The sequence below is a fragment of the Vipera berus genome, assembly GCF_964194415.1.
Source record: "Vipera berus genome assembly, chromosome: 2".
Classification (NCBI taxonomy): Eukaryota; Metazoa; Chordata; class Lepidosauria; order Squamata; family Viperidae; genus Vipera; species Vipera berus.
In genome coordinates this window covers 125,672,734-125,699,118 of record NC_138203.1, presented here as the reverse complement: position 1 = coordinate 125,699,118, position 26,385 = coordinate 125,672,734, and the positions used below count along the sequence as shown (strand labels likewise).

Sequence of the window (26,385 nt, the reverse complement as noted above, 5' to 3'; positions counted from 1 at the left end):
TGTCTTTCAGAAACTCACCCAGAACCTTGAAATATATGTGGCTGCTTGAAGGAGGCACTCATGTGCATTCAAAAACACTTATTCCAAAACATTTTAGAAGAACGTGCAGTTCTAGTAGAGATGCCTTAACTTGTGGTGACAGCATACAATTTTCCTAACATATACAGAAATAGTTTCTAACTAAAAAAAATATCAAAATATTGTTCACTCTATCCCATTCGAGTTTATAAATTGTTTTTTTAACAATAAGTTATTTCTTTATATTCACAGACAGCTCCCTGTAACTTAGAAAATTTTATAATAATTTCCACTCCTGTTGAAGTATTAATATACTTTAATATAACAATTATAATGACCATTATTTATGCGTAGTGTGTAGGGTGATCTCTACTATCTGTGGCTTGTTTAATGACTTCTGATTTAAAAACCCAAATTCTTGAGTTAAAATGCTTGAGATCAGTTCTCTGACTCTTAAAATTTCTCTTCTGTTCAGGAATTATTTGTCTGCCTTGTTTTCTGAATAAAGGAAAAGAGATTCAGTTAATTACAGAATAGTTAACAATCAAAAACTATGACCGGCCCTTTTTCATACCCAGTTTGGGGGTCTCTGAGAACCATAAAAGGGATACCACATCAACGCCATATGCAGCCACTCCCCTGCTCTTTATTCTCCCCCCACCCCAGTTTAGCACAACCTATATTTGTATGTACTGCAGGGAGAACATTTTCTTTAGAGCTAGATCTTCTTTTGCCCCACTCCCATCTCATGTACAGAATTGGAGTCCAAAGGAAAATGTTGTCATGAACATTCTGTGGTTTGCTGTTGTTTCTCCCCTCTTATCACTCCACACGTACACAAGGAGAAATAGCTGCAGCGTCTTCTGATTGCTGGGAAAGACAGCAGTGGTGTTGATAGACATTTCAGGTCCAGGCTTCTGCATTCTGGAGGGTTAGGGTCCTCCTCGTCCTCCTCCTCCTCTTTTCTTTGCCAGGATGGTGAAAGAAGAAAGCACACTACAGGGCGAAACAACAACAACAGCCCTAGAATGGGAAAATGCACAGAAAGGAATAAATGTGGAGCCATATGATGGGTTACGAGGAATATATATCTGCGTGAGCCTCAAAGAACTTGGCAGTACTGCTAAAGATGAGATGCTAAGACAGACCTTAGGGAGAAGTTTAGTTGTGCCTATTGGAATCAAACCAGCTGACAGTTGCCCCCTTCTCTCTTTCTGCTAGAATCTCATGAAAGCTAGATCCCCCACTTCCGGGGCAAAACTTAAAGCAGGGAACCCAAGCCTCTGGTGTTGATGGTGGAACAGATGTCATTGCACCACAGAAAAGCACTGCAAATGTGAAAGAAGTGATGCTTCCCCACCAAAAAGATAGCTTCTCGCTACTAAGCTGAATGTTCAGTTACAGAGGATCTTTACAGGAAAAGCTGATGATCCTCGTTGGCTATGGGATGAATGACTGGCTGGGGTGTGCGGAATTAGCAGAGCACCGAAATGTACTCTTCTTTGTGTGGGTGGCAGACACAGTAGAGCACGTCTAAGCGATCAAAAGCGCAGATCTGTAGCAGTGCAGAAACAGCCCAGTTCCCTGTTACACAGTGGGTTTCAGCTTGGTAGCAATCAAGGACTGCAGAGATAGTGAGCTGCAATGCGGAAACCACTGGTTTTTACCTAGCTCAAGTCTTCTTCTTTTTTTTTTTTGAAGAAAAGCAACAATGCCATGGAAGTTAAAGGATAATGTTCTAAAACGTGCGTGTCTTAGTCACCGTCGCTGCTTTTCAGTCTCTTTCCCCAGGCGGATTATGAATGGTTTTCCAGTTTTGCTGTGCAATTGCAGTAAGACAGCAAGCTCACATGGAGTATGTTTCTCATTGAAAAAGATGCCCGTTAATGGGCAGGGCGGTGCTCTGCAGCATAAATTAGGACTCACCGACAAATTCCTGCCAGTAATTTTTCTCTTGGCTCAGTTATAATGTCTTTCTTCTGGCCCGTTGCCAGAACATGATACTGTATACTTATTTATTTAATTTACACCTTACCATTCTTTCAAAAGCTCAAGGGTGGATACATAGCATTTCCTCCTCCCATTTTCCCCAACGGAGACGATATTGAGAAGTAGGTAAAAGAAAAAAAAATAAGGAAAAGATCGGGCATCTTCCTTTACTTTTTATTGTGCTTAAAAGATTACAAAATCCATTTTTCTCAGGGGACTACTTTGCCCGTATGCAACAACTCTTCAGTAGGGTGGGGAAGGCAAAGGATCCTTCAAGTGTTCAGACTCAAAAGCCTGTATGTTTAAAAAGACCCAGAAAGAAGAGCTACACAATAATACATTGCAAGGATTGAAACCTAATTGGCAAGAAGCATAAAAGCAGCCTCTCAACTCTGAATGTCAGGCAGGAGGAAGGTTAATGGTTAAATGGTGCACTAGGACTGAACACGTAAACTACAGCATATAGCTGTGGATCCACTTGAGACTTTACCTTTCAGTGGAAAACAGGATGGCTTCTGTTCACAGTGGCTCAGCACTGTGCAATATTTTGCAGAGCACAGAAGTGCAGACTACACAAAAGTGCTGCAGCAGATCCTGCAGAAATTGGAAAGATTTCAGCGTCTTGTGTAAAGGTCGCAAGTGAATGACATGATATGCAATAGATGGCAAATATATAATGTTATGTACTGGGCTCTTGTGAAACACCACATGGGTTGCTGAAGCAGCTAACGGCTCTCCAGCAACCCAGACTACAAGTCTCCTGTGCTGCAATTGGCTATCTCCAGGCGGCAATGGTTGATTCAAACCTATTGGCTGCCGCCTAGGGGCTAGACTATATATTGCGGCTAGTTGCAGACATTTCCTCAGTACCGTTCCAGCACGAAATAAACAATGAATTATCCTGTACTCTGTTCCATGTCTTCATTCCTGCACCAAAGAACCTGCTATTTAACAGTGGTGACGAAGGTGGGATCCTGCTTCACCAAATAAAGAGCTGAAGTCTTCGAGGGAAAGGCAGCACATGCCGGAGGGAAGAGGCATTTTCCCCCCCTCTTTCAAGGTCGGCTAGCAACAGACTCATTCCCTGAGCCTGAAGCAGGATCCGGAAGAATGCAGGAACTAACAAGAAAGAATGCCGAAGGTTGGCAAACTGTGAGAATTCGACGTGAAACACCTGGAGGAATGGCCATCCTATCTATCGCAAGTAGAAAACTACCTCAAAGCCAATCAGACATGGAAGAACTGAAGGTCGCAATGCTACTCTGTGTGTGCGGCCCAGCTGCCCTTGATTTAGCCGAGAACCTTTTCACACCGACACCAATCAAAGCGGTCTCTTATGCAGATCTCAAAAAGAGGCTAACCAGGCACTTCCAGCCCAAGATGTCTGAGATGGCTTGGCGGTTCAAGTTCGACCAAAGAGTGCAGCTTCCCAGGGAGTCAGCATCGGAGTTCATAGTGAGCCTAAGGCAGGCCACACACCTATGCAAATTTTCAAATTTAGAAGAGTGACTATGAGACCGGCTCGTCTGCGGCGTACGGGACAGAACACTTCAGCAGAGACTGCTAGGCCAAATTTAACGTTTTCTGAAGCACGAGACAAAGTGATGGCCAACGAAGCTGCCGGGGGTGCCGTTCAAACTGTACAGCCTGCCAAATCGACAAAATTCGAAGAAACGGTCCACCATGAGGACGCCAAATGCACCGAAGAACTCTCTGAGGAAGAAGAACCTGAAATCAATCAACTCCAAAAGCAACCCAACGTGCCACACCACAACGCGAGATAACAATTACAAAGCAGTTCTCTTACCGAGATGTAAGGGGTGTGGCGGCAACCATTTTCGCACCAATTGCATATTTCGTTCAGCCACATGTAGAGCTTGCAGAAGGACATGCCACATTGCGGTGGTTTGCAGAGACCGGCCACCCAAACACCAGTCAGAAGAACCGACTAGGAAAGGTACTGGGGCCCAGGGTCCAGTTAGTGTGCGATTTTTCAGAAGCCGTAGAAGCATATGCCGCACAGGGGCTCGACGCCCCCTCAAACCCAAACTTAAGCTCATGGTAGAGCTACAAGGATGTAAGATGGAATTGGACTCTGGCTCTGCAGTCTCAATCATTTCTCAAGACACTTTTAACTTTGTATGTAGGCGCAGTAACAATTGGGCCAAACTAAGACCCTCAGAGATAATCCTAACAGATTTTCAAAATGCTCACATTAAAGTTAAGGGAGAAGCCACCTTGTTGGTAAACTTTAAAGGGTTTTGGGGGCACCTGGATGTAATAGTAGTAGGGGGCGAGAGAATGAGTCATTGGACTTGATTAGTTTGATGTCTTAGGTATTCAGATTGCGTCAGTGTAAGAGGAATACGCGAATGTTTTTGATTCAACCCTTGGAACATACACAGGCCCACCTATCTCATTTAATGATCCCAATGTAGTTCCAATCAGGGTTAAGCCTCGTAGGGTCCCCTTTGCCTTAAAACATAAAATTGATTCCGAAATTGATAAGCTGGTAGAACAGGGCGTGTTACAGCCTGTTGATGGTGGCGAGTGGGAAACTCCTATAGTCACCCCACTTTTAAAGCCAACGGGGAAATTCGCATTTGTCTTGCATGTGATGCATCTCCCTATGGGGTGGGGGCAGTTTTAAGTCACATAGAAAAAAATGGGAAACAGGTTCCTATAGCATTTTACTCAAGGACATTGTCCTCTGCTGAGCGCAACTATGCTCAGATTGACAAAGAGGCCCTAGCCATCGTTGCTGGAATAAAATAATTCCATGACTATTTATATGGCAGGGATTTCACGGTCTACACTGACCACAAACCTCTGTTGGGACTTTTTACAACGGACAAACAAACCCCCCCACATATTATCTCCAAGAATGTCGAGATGGTCTATTTTCCTATCTGCATACAATTTTAAATTAATTCACAAACCGGGCAAGGAAATGGGCCATGCTGATGGCCTCAGCAGACTACCACTGCCACTAATGGATCCAGATCTGGCTCCTGCTGCTAGAATATTGTCCATACAGGACATACCTGAGTTCCCCCTCCATGCAGGGGACATTGCTGCTGAAACTGCCACAGATAAAATATTTAGTAGAGTGTTGTCATGGGTATACACGGGCTGGTAGGAAAAAAGTCCAGGCTCAGAATTTCAAAGCTATTTTGTCAGGAGGCATGAGTTATCTGCACATAAAGGGTGCATTTTATGGGGAAACATAATTCCCACTTCCCTAAGAGACAGGGTTTTACAATCATTACATGAAGGCCATCCAGGCATTGTCAGAATGAAAGCTTTAGCTAGAAACTACCTCTGGTGGCCTGGCCTCGATAAGGCCATTGAGGCTCAAGTCCATGGTTGTTATACATGCCAGCAATCTAGGCCTGAAATGCCACAGGCTTCTGTTCACAGGTGGGAGGAAACGCACACTCCCTGGTCTAGGTTTCACATAGCCTACACTGGGCCCTTTCAAGGGCAGCTCTTCCTTATAGTAGTGGCTGGAAGTAATTCCAGTTCCTAACATGACTACTGCTAGGACCATCCAGGTGCTGAGAAAACTCTTTGCAACACATGGGTTGCCAGATGTCTTAGTTTCAGACAATGGGGCCCAATTTACTGCTGCTGAATTTCAGGCCTTTCTTAGAGCTAATCTCATCAGACATGCAACGTCTGCGCCTTTTCATCCATCTTCTAATGGTCAAGCTGAACGCATGGTGAGGACAACGAAGGAAGCACTCAAGCGCATTGTTACAGGTGACTGGCATCACAAATTGGCATTTTACTCTGCCAGCATTCTACGCCCTGCACTGCTACAGGCAAAAGTCCTGCAGAACTACATTGGGGGAGGCGTTTGATCACTAAACTGGACAGGTTGCATCCAGATAGAGTGGCAGCAGAAGCCTCTCGACCAAAAGCCCCAAGGGGGCTGCACATGGGCGATTGGGTTAGGTCCAGGAACTATGGTCATGGGAATCTGTGGGTTTCTGGTCAAATTACCAAGGCATCCGGACCCCTATCTTATGAAGTGGGGTTGGAGGGAGGGCGAGTTGTCAGACGACACATTGATCAGCTCAGGAAACGGTTTCCAGAATGGCCACTAAGCGAGGGCTGCATCATAAGTCCCTCCCAAGGTCCTCAAACTTGTGGCCAAGCCAGCCCTCACATAGACTACCAGGACTTTTCCTTCTTAACTGAGGTGGAACCAGAGGGAGAACTGGGAAGCTCTGGAGTGCAGCATGGACCCCTTGAAGGAGCAAGCCAACAGAACTTCAGCAACCGCTGTGCCTACTCTGCCGAACAGTCTGACTCTGGGGTGTGCCAACCTGGAGAGGCCAGCCAGAGTGCATCGAATCCCCTTGACTCAGGAGCACCAAGGGACACAAGTCTACCCAGCCCACTGGGTAAGCTGTTAACCACAAAGTGATGGGAACTCTGAGACGTTCCTCTAGGGCACACAAGCCTCCTTCATATCTTGCAGATTACATTGTAAAATAAAGAGCTATAGATTGTTGTAAATCCTGTTGCCACTATACTACAGAAACTAGTGCTATATTGTAACTGTCTAATAGTGCAAATTGTGAAGCCTGTTCATTGAGGCGTTGTTTAATCTCATTGTAACCTACATTGTTTTTTTATTATTTTCACTTTACTTTAGTGTGTTTGGATAATGAGTCTTGACAATTGTTGAGACTAAGTGGTGTTATTATAGTCTGATCTAAGAGGGGAGGGGTGTTATGGACTGGGCTCTTGTGAAACACCACATGGGTTGCTGAAGCAGCTAATGGCTCTCCAGCAACCCAGACTACAAGTCTCCTGTGCTGCAATTGGCTATCTTTAGTCGGCAATGGTTGATTCAAACCTATTGGCTGCCGCCTAGGGGCTAGACTATATATTGCAGCTAGTTGCAGACATTTCCCCAGTACAGTTCCAGCACGAAATAAACAATGAATTATCCTGTATTCTGTTCTGCGGCTTCATTCCTGCACCAAAGAACCTGCTATTTAACATATAAATAGCCAGGACTGTCTTTGCAGGTTAAAAACCGAAATGTAGTTTGGATTTGCACAAACCGGGGGAAGTTTTTTTAATGTAGTGCATGCAAAAGGATTGTGCAGTTTTGTTGCAGGCAGAGAATGGGAACGCATGCCTCCTTGATTTAGCTGTTCTTGCAGTTAAAAAGGAGAATGCAAATGGACATCTCGGGACAAATGGTGGTAGCAGTTTCTGGAGCAGTATTTTAGAGACAGGCTGCAAATTCTAGAAGGATCACTGTACGGTAGATTGTAAAGTTGGTAGTTGACCAGGATATTATCTAGGGAAAAACAAGAGAACGGCTTTAGAAACGCAGTTGCTGCTGCAGAGATAACTGCGAACAGGGAATATCGCTATATTTAGCCATGACAGCTGCTCTGCCTTGCATCGGAGGCAGCTTTTTCCAGTTTAGCGCCTTCCGGCAGTTTGGGAATAATCTAATTCCCTTTGGCCCATCTGATTGCGGATTATGGGAGTTGTGATCCTGCACGGCTGCAGGAGGGGCTTTACAATAGGGTGTCAGAGAAGCAAAATAGGGACCGAGTCCGCTTGGGAAAGGTGGCCCCTTTGGCGGCCCCTAAGATCTGGGTTTAGCAATGCAGCAATCGGAGCCTGAGCTCCAAGCGAAGGGTGCAGAGCTTTGCGCCAAAGCGGCATCTGCGCGTCGGGATCCCGCGCACCGCAAAGCAAGAGTGTTCACTTGGGAATCCCCATCAGTTGCTCTCGGGCTTGATTAGCTTGGTAGATTTCAGACTAGCTCGAGTGGGCTGCGGACTTGCTCCGCGCGTGGGGAAGAATCAACACACCCTACAGCATCTTGCGGCCAGCAGCTCCCCTCCTCCAAATTTGTCGCATGGCTAAAGCAGTTATTTTCTCTCTCCCCCCCCCTCTCCCCACCTGAAGCCGGTCCGACTAATCCTAGTGAGTCAGAAAGCTGTGGGGGCGTCTCCGCGATGCTCCCAATCCGTTACGGAAATGGGGGAGGGGGGAGAGAGAGAGAGTGAGAGAGGATGGGGGGGGAAAGAGAGCTATTCGGGATTGGGAGGGGCTACTGGGAGAGGGGTAAGTGCCCTGTCCTAAAGGGGCGACGCAGATCCGCAGTGAGAGGTTTGGTGGTACTACTGCACGCTAATCCTTGTCCCAAGTGGTAAAGGCGATCGTGATTTAGATGGCTGGAATTTCATTCTTTGCAGGGGGCGCAACATTTTTTCCGCTATATTTTCAGGAAGTCTACGTTTGGCATAGGGAGAAGGGTGTGTGTGTGTGAAGCTTTAATTTTGGGAGCTCGGTGATAGGATGCTCAGCAGCTGGTCGCCCGCGAGTGGGCTGCGAAGCGAAATGGGATGAGGTTAATAGTATGGGAGACCATCACGGCAATAGGTCGAGAAACATCCTAGGAACTCAGGTGCAAAGAGATTGCCAAGGAAACATCGGGCTGGGCTCGATGGAAGAAGACGCTTTTAAAAATCTGGAGTCACCCTTTTTTAAAAAAAACAACAACAAACAAACAAGAATGGGATTCAAGCCTCCCGGGGAAAATTCCCAGTAAAGCCTACGGATCTACATGCCTCAAAGCGCTGCGTATTGGCTGGTGCTCCTGGGAGTTGTAGTTGAGCAAGAGCAGTCTGTTTCCTTTTGGGGGAAGAATGGTGCAGTGTCCTCTGGCGGGAGCATGGCAGGCCTCTTTATTTATGTTTGGTAGATTACAGGGCTCACTCTTGGCAGTGAAAACCCCTCTCTTGTTTTGTCTGTAGTACCAGAATAATCAGGTTAGAAGAGCTCCTGACAGGAAAAACAGGAGGTGATTTGTAATGGAGAATGGTGGGTTTGTCAATTCTGGATTCCCCTCCTTTATATGTCAGAAAGTAAAGAATCTACTAGTGGAGAATCTGGAGATTCTGGTCTGGAGATGGTCCAGTATTTATTGATATTATAACTACACATGTCTGAAATATGTGTGCAGATTTCAAAGCTATTTGTTTCGAATGTGGACGGCCACTTTGGTCTAGTGCAGGGGTAGGCAACCTTGGCTCTCTTATGAATCGTGGACTTCAACTCCCAGAATTCCTGAGCCGGCATGGGAATTCTGAGATTTGGAAGTCTGCAAATCATAAAGGAGCCGTAGTTTCCCCCCCCCCTTCTGCCTTACAGGGTTGTTTTTGTGAGGAAAATAGGAGGAAGGAGTACTATATGTGTTCACTGTCTTGAATTAGTTATAAAAACAAAGGTGGAATATCAATCAATCAAACGAACAAAAATAGATAAAGTTAAGTACTATTTTTATGGCAAAATGAGCAGTTTATGGTATGTGGGTCATATGCAATAGTCTTGACCCTCATGTTTAGCCAGTTCTGACATGCTGGCATAGTTCTGCAGTTTCCTGCTGAAAGCCATCATTGTCTTACCATTTTTAAGTGGGAAATAATGAAATATTTATGCCATAGATTTTATACATCAGAAAGCAGCCAGACATATCCCTCCTTGGGGAAAATTTAGAAAATCCTAGGCTGTGTTGCACTGTATGGCTTGAGCCTGTGACTTGCTGCTTGCCCTGGTCTGGCGTTTTTCTCGCAGCTATCAGCCTTGTATTCAGTGGTTTGAATCTTTGAGCCCATTTGGTCTCCTTTCTGTCTGCTGCCGTCTCTGCTGAGGTTTGGCAAATGGAGGAACAGCTTGTGAAGTTGCTTTTCTGTACTATGCAATGCTTTTCAACCTTGGTATTGCTGCCAGTATTGTCGCTGGGGAATTCTGGAAGTTGAGGTCCATATAGCTTAAAGGTGCCAAGTTTGAGAATCATTGGTACTATGTCTCGACTTGATAGAACAGGAAGCAAAGTGCTAAAATCTGCCTGTTTTGACTTACTCCTCGTTAAGTCCAGTTTGTGACACTAGAGGGCACCATTTTACAAAGACTGGCATAGCTGTTAGACTAGAGCAGGGGTAGGCAACCTTGGCTCTTTTATGACTCGTGGACTTCAACTCCCAGAATTCCTGAGCCAGCCATGCTGAGGGGAAAGGGAGAGGTTTCCATGCTGAGCCATGCTGGCTCAGGAATTCTGGGAGTTGAAGTCCACGAGTCATAAAAGAGCCAAGGTTGCCTACCTCTGGACTAGAGGGTAGCTTTTAATCATTTATATCTTATATATTAGGGACGCGGTGGCTCAGTGGGTTAGGATGCTGAGCTTGTCGATCAGAAGGTCGGCAGTTTGGCGGGTCGAATCCCGAGTGCCGCGTAACAGAGTGAGCGCCTGTTACTCGTCCCAGCTTCTGCCAACCTAGCAGTTCGAAAGCACGTAAAAATGCAAGTAGAAAAATAGGGACCACTACAGTGGGAAGGTAACAGTGTTCTGTGTGCCTTTGGCGTCTAGTCATGCCGACCACATGACCGCGGAGACGTCCTCGGACAAGCGCTGGCTCTTCGGCTTTGAAACGGAGATGAGCACCGGCCCCTAGAGTCGGAAACGATTAGCACACATGTGCGGGGGAACCTTTACCTTTACCTTATCTTATATATTCTATGGTACAATTATAATAGAAGGAAAAAGCTGTCTCCCTCCAAAAAGACATATATATATATATATGTATATATATATTATAGCCACTTTACTATAATAGCCACTTTGCTATCATATTTATCTGTTGTGATAAATATAAACTTAAAGAGCATGCTTTATCCTAAGATCTCTCTGCAGTCCAATGTTGGCACAGAAAGACCACAAAAGGAGGCCCTGGATGCTCCAGACCTCAGGACTGCCTGAAGCAGTACAAAGACAGCCCATATGACGGACCATCAATTGTGGCTGTGAAAGAGATACAGGTGCCCTTGGTGCTCACTGTCTGGGCAGAGAAAGGCATGCTCTTAACGGGCAGTAGAGTTTCCAGGCAAGGGCCTGCTTATTCTTGAGCAGCCTGGCAAGAAGTGAGCACTGGTTCATTATGTTGGCCTGCTGGCTGGGCAGGAACACAGCTTTCGGACCAGGACAATTGAGAATACCCTAGGAAGCAGCATTAAAAATCACAGATAGATGCCCGCCAAGGCAGATCCAGGGAAATGTAGTATCTGAAATGGGTCACTCCCTGCTGTTGGCTATTACAGCCAAGGCTCCCCATCTCTACTGCAGAGCAGCAGCTGTTCTTTGTGTGACTGGTTATGTTCAGTTTGGCCATGCGTTCCCTGGAGTTCACAGTGGTTCTGATTCTGTAATTTACTTTTCTTTTGCAGCAGGGACATCTTAAGAATCTCTCCCCCCCTCCCCCCGCAGTATGAAATGCCTCCGTCGGAAGCTCTTACCTTTCATTTTGCTGCAGTTGGTTGGGTCTGCTTGCATCTCACCTAGACTCCAGGTACTGCTAGATATACACGCACCTCTGATTATAAAACACTGGCTTAGAGGACATTGGGCAAAAGAAATTAGACGTTTTCTTATAGTGGTCCCTCTGTTTGCTAGTTGATAAAATGCAAGAGAAGGAGTGGTTTGTGCTGCTGGAAACAAGCTGGGGGAGGACTTTTTTTTTTAAGAGACCCAGCCACTGACCTCCACTTCTTCCCCTCCCCCTCTCTAAATTCCTTATGGAATTTGGTTACTGCTAAGATTGAGGTAGGAAAAAAGCTTCTTGCACAAGGAGTAATGATTTTCATGAATGCTGGCACCTAGTTTGGCCTGGCATTGGGACAAACAGCAGGGAATGGAATTCCCCCCTTGGTGTTTTTCTTCGCTTGTGAAACTCGCAGCCAGCAGTTTTCAACGAAGCCAGAACACTAGATTAAATGGCAAGGCTGTCTTTAGGGAAGGGAAGGTTTTTCCCATGTTTTAAGATTATTTTAATGCTACCTTAGGAAGGGGCGGTAAACAGGATGGGGGGAATCTAAAGACAACAATCAGGGAGTTACAGTTTTTTTATTTTAATTAGAAAATCCCTTTCCAAATGATAAAGCCAGATGTTTAAATGTAAAATAAGTTTGCTTGAGAAAAGAGAAAAGCAGGAAAAATAAGGGAAGGCAACGGTCCTTGCTCCCTTTCCCCTTCCCAGAATTCTAGATTAAGGTGGTCTAGCAGCTGATAGTTATGTATTGCCTGCTTGGGTGGGACAAACTCATAATTTGGCACGACTATGTCCCTAAAGTAGCTTCAAGACAGATGTCTAAGTAGATGGAATTCAGTTGTTTTTCCCAGCCCAAACCAAAAAGGTTTTTTTCTGGTGAAACTCGGTTTGTGCCTTTTACCATTCTCCTTGAGGAATTCTGATTTGTTGGTTAGACCCAAGATAGTAAACATGGAACAGCCCAGGTTTGAGACCCAATCGCCATGTGATGGGGTGAGCTCCCATTACTAGCCCCAGCTCTTGCCCACCAAGCAGTTCGAAAGCGTGCAAATGCAAGTAGATAAATAGGTACCACTTTGGTGGGAAGGCAGCAGTGTTCAGTGTGTCTTGGTGCATAGTCATACTCGCCACATGTCCATGGAAATGTGTGCAGAAAATGCTGGCTCCCTCAGCTAAGAAACAGAGATGAGCACCATCCCCTAGAGTCGGACTCAACTGTACAAGAGAAATATTTATCTTTACCTTTATTTGATTGGCTAAAGCCCTAATCATTATCCTGAAAGAGAGTGGCTTTAACTTACGGTACTTTCTCCACCCAACTGACGGTGGTGCTCAGAAAAACAGAAGAGACAGGAAGGGACTTCCTAATAATATACAAGCAGAAGTCATCTCTTCTACTTTTCTCTGAAGATGTACTGAACCGCAGTGTCTTGGCCAAACAGGTACTAACTAGTTTAGGTAGAGTGACTACATTGATTTTTTTAGGGCTGGGCATTCTTTGAAAATGACTTGGAAGAAGAGCTTCTGACCATTGGTGCCATTTCAATGCCTCCTCTGTTCATTAAGCTAGCCATTGTAATGCCTCTCCTGTATTCATTAAGCTAGCCGTGGTTTTTTTTCCCAGGCTGTTGTTCTTTTAAGAGTCACATGGATATCTTAAAACAATGGTTCTTTCTTTCTTTCTTCTTTCTTTCTTTCTTTCTTTCTTTCTTTCTTTCTTTCTTTCTTTCTTTCTTTCTTTCTTTCTTTCTTTCTTTCTTTCTTTCTTCCCTCCCTCCCTCCCTCCCTCCCTCCCTCCCTCCCTCCTAATTGGAATCCTTAAAAAAGTCAGGCTATTTTGGTGAGCAGTGAAGAGGTGCTAAACCTGTGTGTGACCCAAGAATTCAGATGGGAGGATCACCATATATTGCACCCAAGTTCCAAAAGATCACAATTCCATGAATACTTGGCTCGTCCCATTTTTGTGTGTTTCTCATACCTCCTGGTACTTTCTACATGGAAACTATTGGCCAATTTAGAAACCATCTTGTGAGAAATGCGAGCTTTTGTTTTCTTTCAAGTCTTCATTCTGGTACGTGTCACATGCTGAATAAACAAATAAATCTTTATTTGCTGCCTCCTTAGCCTGCTCTGAGTGGGTCTCATGTGTTGCATCATTCCTACATGTTGATTCACACAAATCAAGACATGAAACTACATGTCATTAATTTGTGTCATTCTATAATTATTGGCATTATTTAGCAGCGATAATACGGTGGCGTTAATGCATTTTTCATTAATTAACATGGGGGATAATGAAGCATTAAGAATTCTCCAGCTGGCAATATTAAAGAGTATCTGAGGAACATCAGTCTGACTGATGGCACTCTGTCCCAAATATCTTTCAGAGGGGAACTGCTATGGAAAGGATTTGGCAGCGATTTTTAAAATTAGTATCCCTGCAGCTTATGCCAGTGATTTTCAGATGTTAGTGAGAGTTCTTTGTAGAGAGAATTATCTGAGAGAGGAAGAGCAGGTTGGCCTCCTGCTTAGATGCTAATTAGCTTTTTTCTTCCATCTGTTTTTCTCTTTTTTAGAGCAACAGGCTTAGGTTTATAGAAAATTAAATGAAAGCCAGACACTTAGGGGACACTGTTGTTTTGCCCAGTCAAGGAAAATGCTCAGTCTCTCAAATCATGTGTTCAGTTAGGAATGTCGTGACTAAACTTACCTACTTAGTGATTTTACAGTTGAACCATAAAAGCCCTAGCCAGTCCTAAAAGCTTATGTTAGAAGTGTCTGTTGGAAGAGTTTTGATGTATTTAGTTAGGGCCTCTCAGCATGGAGCCAACTCACCAGATGCAGTGGGGGGTGGGGAGGGCAGTTGTCACAAGGAGAAGAAAGGTCCCTTGTGAACAGGTATTTTCATCTTGGAATTGCTTTCTGGATTGGAGGGAGGTCTTACTTAATCTAATTTGGCTTTTGCAGTTAAACTGGATGTAATTTGGAGTGGAGGGGATGATAATGTTTATTATTGGTCACAGGCAAACGCTGCGTGCCTAGGTGAGCCGGTCCATGAAGGTGAGGTACGGGACTTGCCTTTGATAGCTGCATTAAGTAAAACTTAATTCATAAATTGTGCATTAATCACAGCTCATTGTAGGAATTGTCCCACAGAGTTTCCATTGAATAGCGGGCTCTTGTGAAGTCCAGTGAGCTTTGTCTGGGAAGAAACACTCAATTCAGTTGTCCAGCTGATAATTAATGCAAACTTTGGCAGCCTTGACATAGCTTCAAAAGCTCAGAGAAAGTGTCTATTTCAGCCCTTGGCAGGAGTGAATTATTTCTTTTCTTAGCAACTTGATGGACAGGGAGGAAAGGATGGAAAAAAGAATATCATAAAAGGAGAGATAGAAGGGAATGGTTTGCCTTCTTAGTGGTCTTTCCCATTGTCGACAAGAAGCTTCCGAGAGATTTCTGTCCTAATTTGTGTGTGTTTGTGTAATACTCCAATCCTGTGTTATGCATGGCTTTTGCCTCTCCAGATAGAAGTGCTATCCAGAGGGGAAAAATGTCTTCTGCCTTAGAAACAAACAAGTTATCATGGCACATTTACTACATCCAACCATCTTTATATTCTAGATTTTGCATTTTTAAAAAAGGTTTGGAAAATCTCAGATGAGGCCACATCACTTATGAGTCCTTGGATGGGAACCAAATTGATGGATTGGCAGACATTTTAAATATCAGCAGGCATGTTTACTTGCCAGATGATGCTGGCTAATGGTGGAAGATTCCTGAGCAAAAGATACCAGAAGAAAATCTGGTGAAATGTAGTTCAAATCTGCCCTGTTCTTGGGTGTTCTGGGTTCCTCCAGATTTACCAAGGAAATAGAAAATCATGGTTTAAAAGAGGTTAAGGTGTGGCATCAGTTCAAACGGATACTTCTTGGCTTATCAGGCTGAGCTTAGATTTGTCCCCTTTGTAATATAGATCTTGCTTCATGTGCTATTAGGAGTGAGTATGTATGTATATTGACTCCATCTGGAATCATACCTTGAAGAACAATCTGACTTGGTGGTAATTTAAACATTATAATGTCTTTTCCTTTTTCCAGGGCTAAATATTTCAAGGGGAAGAAACTTCACGGGGAGTTGGACATCAAGGTTGAACAGGTAAGTCAGGAAGCAAATATTAAGGACTGACTTCTGAAATCCCTATCAGAGCTTCAACCATATAGCTTCCCAGTTATTGTTCGGCTGCAGTTTCCAATTTCCAGCTAGGGCTGGTGGTAATGGGAGTTAAATAAAACCAGGACCATCTTCACTTGCTTATTGTGCATTGGCCCCTGTTATTAGTGGGATCTGTAATTTGTCTGGCCTGACCCTCAAAAGTAGCTTAAAGCCAACTCACACTTGTCCTCACATATATTGACCTTGAAATAGTAATAGCAGATGCAAAGACGTGCCATTCAATCAAATGAATGCCAAATGACCTACCTACCATTAGTCACTGTTGACCTTGGAGGAACAAAATTCTTTTTACTCCTGTTCTACACAAAAGGAGAAGCAAATAAATTACTAGTGTCTGTGGTCCACATTCTTAGTTTACTTTAGGTCTGGTAATATGCAAACAAATTAGAACAGTACTATGATAGGGATGCGGTGGCTCAGTGGGTTAGGACACTGAGCTTGTCGATCAGAAGCTCGGCAGTTTGGCGGGTTGAATCCCGAGTGCCGCGTAACAGAGTGAGCGCCTGTTACTCGTCCCAGCTTCTGCCAACCTAGCAGTTCGAAAGCACGTAAAAATGCAAGTAGAAAAATAGGGACCACTGCGGTGGGAAGGTAACAGCGTTCCATGCGCCTTTGGCGTCTAGTCATGCCGGCCACATGACCATGGAGATGTCCTTGGACAAACGCTGGCTCTTCGGCTTTGAAACGGAGATGAGCACCGGCCCCTAGAGTCAGAAACGACTAGCACGCATGTGCAGGGGAACCTTTACCTTTACCTTATGATAGGGAACTGCAGAGTCCCCAAGCTACCTTTCACCTTAGAAGACCAATGAAACAATAGCATGCAAGTGAAGCCCTAGAGCTGATAACAGGCAGAAAGTAGGAGTCCCTTTCAATGGGAGAAGAAACTCCCTCTGCCTGCAAATGTTAGTTTTATTCTGGCTTCAGATATATTCAAAAAATTGCTTACCCACAGAGTTGATGTTATGGGACTGCATAGGAGCATGGTTCTGTTGCAAAAGTTTTCTTATGGAGGTGAACAAACATTGATTGATGCCAAAAGTCATATTGCCTTGTGAGGAATTTAGGGAGTATTTTAGGTGCACCCTTGGTTAAGGGTAAGTCTACGTGGAATGTTTGCTTAGGTTTCAATGTTGCCTCAGTTGAATTGCAGTTTATTGAACTTAAAATGTGGTCTATAGACCTTTCAGTTTGAACTGAGAATACAGCATAAAATACATACTGCCGGGGAAGGTTAGACATGATGAGCAAGGTATATTTCAAGGAAGCTACCTCACCCTTAGATTATATTTTTCTGCTGAGAGTCTATTGGATAAAGAGCAGGGAGGAGCGGTGTTAAATTCCATCACCATGTAGTTTCTACATTTCCGCCCTTAAAATGAAACTGAGAATGAATTCAAAGCAAGTAAGCCTGATGGGAATCCCATCCAGTTTTCCTATTCTATTCCAGAATTAATTTTTCCAAACCATTACAGTAAAGTCTTATCTATATGATTTTTGGGGGTTGCAAATGGGGTGGTGAACTTCTGTCTACCTCCAGAGATTATTTTCAGCCTAGACCAGACATGTCAAACACAAGGCCTGGGGGCGAGATCCGGCCCGCGAAGTGGTTTCATGTGTCCCGTGAAGCCATCCTGGAAACAGTGAGGGAACGGCCCCCGCTGCCTTGGCCCTGGCCCAGAGACCCTCCTTCTGCCAGAGACCCTCAGATCTGTCCCACTCCTGCCCAGGCCCCCATAGGCACCCTTGATGCGAACGATGTAGAGCTGGCTACGCCCACCCAGTAGGCCATATGTACTCTAGCCACGCCCACCCAGTAGGCCACGCCCACCCAGGTCACACCCACCTGGCCTCCTGAGGGCAACCGCAATGCTGATGCGGCCCTCAATGAAATTGAGTTTGACACCCCTGGCCTAGACTTTTAAATGATCTTCTTGTGATCATGACTCAAAACTGGATTGCAGTAGTTAAAGTGTTGGGACTAGGAAGGTCTAGGTTCATCTTTAACCATGGGCCAGTCACTGTCTCTCAGCCCAATCTGTTGCACAGGCTTATTGTTTGAGGAGAAACAAGAAGCAAGGGTTGAGCTAAGTTGAGCTCTGGGGTTTAGAATTGAGTATATATATCTAACAAAGTAGTTTAGTGTTACATGTGCAGCCAGGCCATTTTTTACTTTTTTTTTAAAAAAATCATGATTAACGCAAAGCATGCAAATGGTTCAAGTGATACCGTATACCGTATATACTTGAGTATAAGCCGACTCGAGTATAAGCCGAGACCCCCAATTTCACCCCCAAAAACTGGAAAAAGTTGTTGACTCGAGTATAAGCCGATCCGCCGTTCTGCAAGCCTCTGCCGCCAGCAGAGGCTCGATCCGCCATTTTGCAAGCCTGAATACACAGGAATACCCTGTGTGGCCGCGGCTCTCGGGGAAGCCCTGGCTGTCCGCTTCCTCGCTCCACGCTGCCATTCGGGGCCCGCGCGTTCCCCGGGCAAATCGCGGCGCCCAGCAGGCGAGGAAACACGCCCGCTCCAGTCGCCCCCCCTTCCCTCAGGAGACGCGAAGCAAGTGACCGCCCGGAGCTTACCGAGGACTTGCTTCGGTGCTTCCAGGATCGCGCGCACCTCTCCCAAGCCGCCGCCGTCCGGAGACCTGCCGAAGTTTGGGGAGGTTTGGGGAGGTGCGCGCGCACCTCCCCAAACCTCCCCAAACGTCGGCAGGTCTCCGTTCCTCTGCGCCCTGCCTGCCTGCTTCTTTCCACAGCGGAAAGAAGCAGGCAGGCAGGGCGCGGAGGAACGGACACCTGCCGACGTTTGGGGAGGTTTGGGCGCCTCCCCAAACCTCCCCAAACGTCGCCGGGTCTCCGTTCCTCTGCGCCCTGCCTGCCTGCTTCTTTCCACAGCGGAAAGAAGCAGGCAGGCACGGCGCGGAGGAACGGACACCTGCCGACGTTTGGGGAGGTTTGGGCGCCTCCCCAAACCTCCCCAAACGTCGCCGGGTCTCCGTTCCTCTGCGCCCTGCCTGCCTGCTTCTTTCCACAGCGGAAAGAAGCAGGCAGGCAGGGCGTGGAGGAACGGACACCTGCCGACGTTTGGGGAGGTTTGGGCGCCTCCCCAAACGTCGCCGGGTCTCCGTTCCTCTGCGCCCTGCCTGCCTGCTTCTTTCCACAGCGGAAAGAAGCAGGCAGGCAGGGCGCGGAGGAACGGACACCTGCCGACGTTTGGGGAGGTTTGGGCGCCTCCCCAAACCTCCCCAAACGTCGCCGGGTCTCCGTTCCTCTGCGCCCTGCCTGCCTGCTTCTTTCCACAGCGGAAAGAAGCAGGCAGGCAGGGCGCGGAGGAACGGAGACCTGCCGATGTTTGGGGAGGTTTGGGCGCCTCCCCAAACCTCCCCAAACGTCGCCGGGTCTCCACAGCGGAAAGAAGCAGGCAGGCAGGGCGCGGAGGAACGGAGACCCGGCGACGTTTGGGGAGGTTTGGGGAGGCGCCCAAACCTCCCCAAACGTCGGCAGGTGTCCGTTCCTCCGCGCCGTGCCTGCCTGCTTCTTTCCGCTGTGGAAAGAAGCAGGCAGGCAGGGCGCAGAGGAACGGAGACCCGGCGACGTTTGGGGAGGTTTGGGGAGGCGCCCAAACCTCCCCAAACGTCGGCAGGTGTCCGTTCCTCCGCGCCCTGCCTGCCTGCTTCTTTCCGCTGTGGAAAGAAGCAGGCAGGCAGGGCGCAGAGGAACGGAGACCCGGCGACGTTTGGGGAGGCGCCCAAACCTCCCCAAACGTCGGCAGGTGTCCGTTCCTCCGCGCCCTGCCTGCCTGCTTCTTTCCGCTGTGGAAAGAAGCAGGCAGGCAGGGCGCAGAGGAACGGAGACCCGGCGACGTTTGGGGAGGTTTGGGGAGGCGCCCAAACCTCCCCAAACGTCGGCAGGTGTCCGGACGGCGCGCGCACCTCCCCAAACCTCCCCAAACTTCGGCAGGTCTCCGGACGGCGGTGGCTTGGGAGAGGTGCGCGCGATCCCGGAAGCACCAAAGCCTCGGCCGCGCACAAGTCCTCGGTAAGTTTTTTTGTTGACTGGAGTATAAGCCGAAGTGGAATTTTTCAGCCCAAAAAGTGGGCTGAAAAATTCGGCTTATACTCAAGTATATACGGTATACTTGAGTATAAGCCGAATTTTTCAGCCCACTTTTTGGGCTGAAAAAATCCACTTCGGCTTATACTCCAGTGAACAAAAAAAAAGAACTGTCCCTTCGTTCGGGCCAGGCTGCTGAGAGAAGGGAGCGGCAGAGCCTTGCAGAGCTGGTAGAGGTGGCGGCAGTCCAGCGTTGTTTCTCCCCCTCGTGCGTGCGTGTGTGTGTCAGACCCACGGGAATGGCTGGTAGGGAAGCGGCATTCCGGCATTCCCCCCCCTTCCTGTGTGTCCCCCCTTCCTGTGTGTGAGACCCGCAGGAATGGCTAGTAAAGGTGGTGGCAGTCCCGCATTTGCGTTTCTCTGTGGGCTTGACACACAGGAAGGGGGGGAATGCCGGAATGCTGCTTCCCTACCAGCCATTCCCGTGGGTCTGACACACACACGCACGCACGAGGGGGAGAAACAACGCTGGACTGCCGCCACCTCTTCCAGCCCTGCAAGCAGAGGCTTGCAGGGCTGGCAGAGGTGGCGGCAGTCCAGCGTTGTTTCTCCCCCTCGTGCTTGTGTGTGTGTGTGTGTGTGTGTGTCAGACCCGCAGGAATGGCTAGTAAAGGTGGTGGCAGTCCGGCATTTGCGTTTCTCTGTGGGCTTGACACACAGGAAGGGGGGGAATGCCGGAATGCTGCTTCCCTACCAGCCATTCCCGTGGGTCTGACACACACACGCACGCACGAGGGGGAGAAACAACGCTGGACTGCCGCCACCTCTTCCAGCCCTGCAAGCAGAGGCTTGCAGGGCTGGCAGAGGTGGCGGCAGTCCAGCGTTGTTTCTCCCCCTCGTGCGTGTGTGTGTGTGTGTGTGTGTGTGTGTGTCAGACCCGCAGGAATGGCTAGTAAAGGTGGTGGCAGTCCGGCATTTGCGTTTCTCTGTGTGTCAAGCCCCGTGGGCCCGACACACAGGAGGGGGGGGACGCCGCTTCCTTACCAGCCATTCCCGCAGGTCTGACACACGCACGCATGCATGAGGGGGGGAAACGCCGGACTGCCGCCACCTCTACCAGCCATTCCCGCAGGTCTCACACACACACACAAACACACACACACACACACACACGCACGAGGAGGGAAACAAGGCTTGACTGCCGCCTCCCTAGCAGACCTTCCCTGCGGGATGTGCTGCCAGGAAGCCTGGCAGCCTGATGAGTGGACCCTGCGAACCGCGGCTGAGCCAGCTCCGGGATGCTGCCAGAGTCAACGAGCGGCTCGTGGTGGCACAGAATATAGATAGGTATGTTGCTAAGAAGGGGCCAAGCTTATACTTATACTCGGCTTATACTCGAGTCAATAACTTTTTCCAGTTTTGGGGGGTAAAATTAGGGGTCTCGGCTTATACTCGAATCGGCTTATACTCAGGTATATACGGTACTTAAAATATATCATTTTTATCAGGAAGCACTTGGGAAGTCTCTGAATTTAGAAAAGATTTCTGGAAGTTGACATGAATTCATTTAGTTGAGGTCACTCTGGTTTGCTGGCCACCCTCTGGGAGCTGAGAATGGCTGTGTAGAGCATCATCTTAAAATTCTTCACCTTCTGTAGATAGCTGAGGACGTCCATACAATGAAAACAGGGGAAAATAGTTTTCAGTTGTAGCACTGGTTCCATCTTAATTTAATTATCTCAGATGCCTTTTCTTGGTTTTTTCTTTTTCTTATTACTGTTTTTTTATTTTTTATTATGTCATGTTGTTCCAAGCTTTGGTCTTAATAACTTAACTGAACTTTGAACTTCCTTGTGTTCATGTCAGAAGCACCAAGGGGCTCCTGGATTGAAAAGATTAGCTGGTACATCACTGTTGCTCAGGGGACATCCAGTTGGGGGCTCCTTTCATGTCGCCTTTAATGTGCCCACCAAAGATTACTCACTTTTGAACTGCTGGGTTGGCAGGAGCTGGAGTGAATGACGGGAATCTGCCCTGTCACAGGGTCTTGAATGCGGGCTTGCTGATTGTCACACCAGCATTCTAACCACACAAGCCACCGCAGTCCTACTTTGGACTAGTTGAGGAAGTTGTTTGCTGTGATGGGCAAGTTTCCCTCAAATGTAACTTGTCTCACTGATTTTGTGACTGAAATATCTGTCCGTACTATTAGCTGGACTTGAGGACGGTCCATGTTCCATTTGCATTTGTGGGTGGAAAAGTTGCTCCGTGGGCTGGGGCAATCATCAAGGGTGTCCCCGTACCTTGAAAAGTTGATGGGGTGACAGCTCTGAGAATGTATGAATGTACTACCCATATATGGTTTTCTCTTGTTTCTACTAGGCAGAATTCTGTGACTTGAACTTGGTGGCTCATGCTAATGGCAATTTTTCTGTTGACATGGAGGTTATACGCAACGGGATCAAGGTAGTACGGTGAGTACAAACACGGCACTATCCGTGGTTTATTACGATTGTTCAGAATGTTATGTATTTATGTATTGATGGTTTCAGAGGAAATATATTTCAGAGGAAATACCGAGTTTGATTTTGGCTCCTGATGAAATAATCTTTCATCTGGATGCTTAGGTAGTGTGTAATTATGTGTAATTTGCCCCAGCTGACCCAAGAGGAGAATATTGTTACTCTGCCCAACACTGTCAAACCTTCAAATGCTCTGAATTCAGCCATATAAATGGATATAAATGGGATTAAAATAAAAATAAAAATAAAATATTTCTTCACTTTTTGGTTGCCACAGCAACGAGAGGGGGGAGATGCATTTATAGTTTAGTCAAAACAATAACTTTCTTGTGGGAACCAAGGACAAGCAGCCTTAATTTTTGGCAAGCTGGAGCTATGCCAAAGGTGTTAATTGGGGATTGTGATTTATGACACATAAAGGGGTGGGGAGTTCAACTTTTACTTTGTAACCTTTTGGGGTGGGGTAACTTTCAGTCTTGGTTTCACCTATGTTCATGCTGATATTATGTAGCCATTAAAAGTGTTCTTTGAGGAAAGCAATTTCCTCAGAGTTCTTATTTCTACTGGTCTCATTTATCGGAACCATGACAAACACTTTTCTGGTTACTGAGATTGTGCAGTAGAGTGCAATGTTAGTATCCAATACGGTACAGTATATGGTTATCATCTCTAGAACTATAAACTAATACTCATTGCAGGGTTATTGAAAGGTTATTCAAGAGTCTAACATTTCTGTGGGGTTATTTGACTTTCTAAATAGTCTTATTTATCCCTGCAGCTATTCTATCTTTGCAGCTCTTTAAGCAACATTTGAAAAAATCAACTCTTCCTCACAAATTTGTATTCTCCTGTGTTCTGCTTTTCCTGAGTGCCCCTCCCAAGCTATCATATACATTATGTCGGTGGTTCTCAACCTTTTCTTCACCACACACCCCCTTTAAATACCTTTTGTGGCCATGGACCATAGCCACAGGCTACCAAGACTCACCTCAAGATTTAAATCATGACATTTCTTCAAGCCTTCGTTGACCCCCTGTGATGACACCCTCCCCACAGGGCCACTGCAGTATGAAATAGGTGTATTTCTCCAGATGTATTGGACTTAAATCCAACACATCTAGAAATTACCAGATTGGCCAATGCTGAAGTAGATTGTTCATTAATAGTGATTCTAACTTATGATGAAAGCTTGCTATGTTCTCAAATGGAAACCTTTTCCAGCACTAACTGCCCAAAGCCTTTTAAAAAAATGAAATGTCAGAGATGCTAAAAATGGGACCTTCTTGTACCAATTGTACCAATTTACTGTGTGACCTGTGGTTCTTTTATATGCTTTGGGTCTTGGTGAACAATTAGATAAGCCACTAAATGAAGGATAACTGAAGTTGCTGGGTTAGTTTCGTAAGATAAACTTCAGATATGGACCCCTTATCTGATTCAGGGCTATGGGATGGGAAGTAAGAAGCTTTTAACTTTTTCTCTCTCATCACATTCTTGATCTGAATTTTCTGTCTGGACTGGCTCCCCCTCCCCCCCATCCCTAGACACATCTGGTATTATTTGCATTGGAGAGTAAGCATGTTTATGCTGGCAGTTCTTTCCCCTGAGTAGACATGGATGGGTCTATAAAGTTATAAGGAAGCAACTTCAACTTAAAGGGATTTTATTTAACTTTTAGTCTGGAGCAAGACTACAGCGGGGTCAAGTCTTTCTATCTTGTACTGGATTGGTTTTCTTTAATACAGGGGTTGTACTTTGAAGTTCACATACAAATGCGCACGCTCAGATAATGCAGTAATTTATTCAGGCTCCAGGATGAGTGTGCTATCAGCAGATATGCCAAAGGTAAAATAAGTAGACAAATCCTTCAGACACAATACATTGAATTCAATCAGTTATTCTGTCAATCTATTAAAATGTCTGGATGAATAAAATGTTTTTAACTACTTGGTTTCTACGAAATGTTGGTGCCAGATCAACCTCTCTTGGGCCAGCACATAGATACATCAATCTTTGTTATGTCAAGTCTGACATAGCCTCAAATGGGACATGGCCCGGGGGCCTTCCAAGCTGCAGAGACTGCATTGAAAGTGTCGGAAGAAGCCTTAGGCGTCCATGTTCTGATAATTGCTGGGAAATTTCTACTAGAGCTTGACCACCCATGAAGATTGAATTGTGATGGCAGAATAAACAGTGCGCTGTCTGGAAATTAGTATAGTCTGCGAACACATAGTTATTGTTTATCCCTGAGCTTGGGAATGTGGCAGCCTTGGGTTTTAATGAGTAAGCTTTTCATTTTCCTCCAGCGACTGAGGAAAGGAGACCAACCAACTTGAATCAAGACTAATGGGCTGCTTAAAACAAATTTTGCAAATTGCATGGACACTTAAAAAGCTGTGAATTTTTCTGTATTTTGTATCTCAACATGTTATTTTATCTAACCCTACAGATGTTCTACAACCCTCTCAGTGGCAGTGAAAGGCCAAAGGAAAGAGAACCTATTGAGCAAGAGGGTTTGATTTAGGCACCTAAAATGGGAAATATAGATTAAGAAGCAGGTTTTGTGGACAAGTGCCTTAAGATTCTTTATCCTGGCTCTCCTTTCTTTACCTATTCACACCTTTCCTTCCAGGAGCCTGAAACCAGACTTCGTCCTGATCCGCCAGCATGCCTACAGCATGGCTCGTGGGGGGGACCACCGTGGCATTGTCATTGGCTTGCAGTATGCAGGCGTGCCCAGCGTCAACACTTTGCATTCCGTATACAACTTCTGTGACAAGCCTTGGGTGGTGAGTGGCAGAAGACAATGATAGAGTGAAGAACCAGATCTGTGGGTGCTGTAGATTCTGTATGAAAACTGGACCTAGAAAATTTAACATTGTAAATTAAGGAACGTACAGGGTGGGGGATTTCTTTATTTTGTGCACAAAGAGGTATTCAATCAGCATCCAGGAGGGCTCACTCCATTTTACAAGCTTAGTTTTAGGATGCTTTGGAATAATGTAAAATGTTCAAACACAGTCATTCCTGCAGTTTAAGAAACAGTTAAACAACACCTTTGCAATGAGAGAAGGTAGTAATTTAAAAAAAACAGCAAGTAATGTCAACTAATTAAAACCTCTGAGTAAACAAAAGTGCTGAAATAATTGCAGTGTTGCATTAGCTACTCTTTCCACAGAGAAGCTCTTCCTCTTTGTCATCACATAATCTATCCAAGATGCCAACTCTCTTAACTCATAGGGAAGCTAGCTAGTGATCCTAGAATTAACTAGTTCACAAGCTATTTAAAGATAGGCATGAGTGGCACCATAAGTTGGACTTGGAAGGAAATGAGTAATATCATTTTTCCTGGTTGAGTGAGTTATCATTTTGGATGCTACATTCTACATTATCAGAACTTTTTACTTTGTCTTTGAGGACAGTCCATAGACAACATATTACAAAAATGGCTAAGTTGTACACGACTAGGAGTCAGCTAAGTGTTACCGATGATGGTGGAACATTGTGTAGGATTTCTGACATTTGCAACTTGTTCAGACTCAGGTAGAGGGAAGGAAAAAGGCAAGAGCTGCAAAGTGGGGGGAACGGGGGGGGAGGTTGATAGCAAAGTTAACCTTAGAAGCTTGTGGAAATAGATTTAGAAATATCTTCCTTGTTTCTTACTGCACTGTCTCTCCAATAGTTTGCCCATATGGTCCGCCTGCATCGCAAGCTCGGTCCGGAAGAATTCCCCCTCATTGACCAGACATACTATCCTAATCATAAGGAGATGGTAAGTTGGACTGGCATGGGGAAGGCTGAGGATCTTTCTGATTATGTGCTGAGACTAGCACATTCTGAGTTCTCTGGTTCCTTTAATAATTAAAAAGGCAAGTAGCCATTGCTGAGTGGGACCATTGAGGGTGACCATATTTATGTATATAACTATGCATATAGCTAGCCCCGTAAACGTGGTTTTCAGATATAAAACATGTCATAGTCATTCCTCCTCACCTAGCATGTCTTCATTTTCCTTTTTTAAAAATAAAGTCTTATTAATTATTTTTTAAATAGAATTCAATAGTAATAATTCAACAAAACATGTTGTCTGATTATCTTATTCATTAATAATTAAATTCCTAATCCCTAAATCTTTTCTCTAACCATTGATAAAATAGGTCCCACATTTGAAAATGTTCTGTTTCTTCTTTTTCTTTCAAC

At 45.7% G+C, this 26,385-nt stretch overlaps 1 protein-coding gene across 1 annotated transcript in view; it reads left to right on the top strand.

The window, feature by feature from the left end:
• Positions 1-26,385, top strand: part of SYN1 (synapsin I) — a gene marked incomplete at both ends in the record, with an annotated part of 102,408 nt that overhangs the window by 18,211 nt on the left and 57,812 nt on the right. Inside the window, 4 exons of the mRNA XM_081319451.1 lie at positions 15,467-15,524; positions 22,046-22,137; positions 24,818-24,974; positions 25,868-25,957. Coding sequence (XP_081175577.1) covers positions 15,467-15,524; positions 22,046-22,137; positions 24,818-24,974; positions 25,868-25,957 — 397 coding nt within the window. The remainder of the gene's footprint in view (positions 1-15,466; positions 15,525-22,045; positions 22,138-24,817; positions 24,975-25,867; positions 25,958-26,385) is intronic.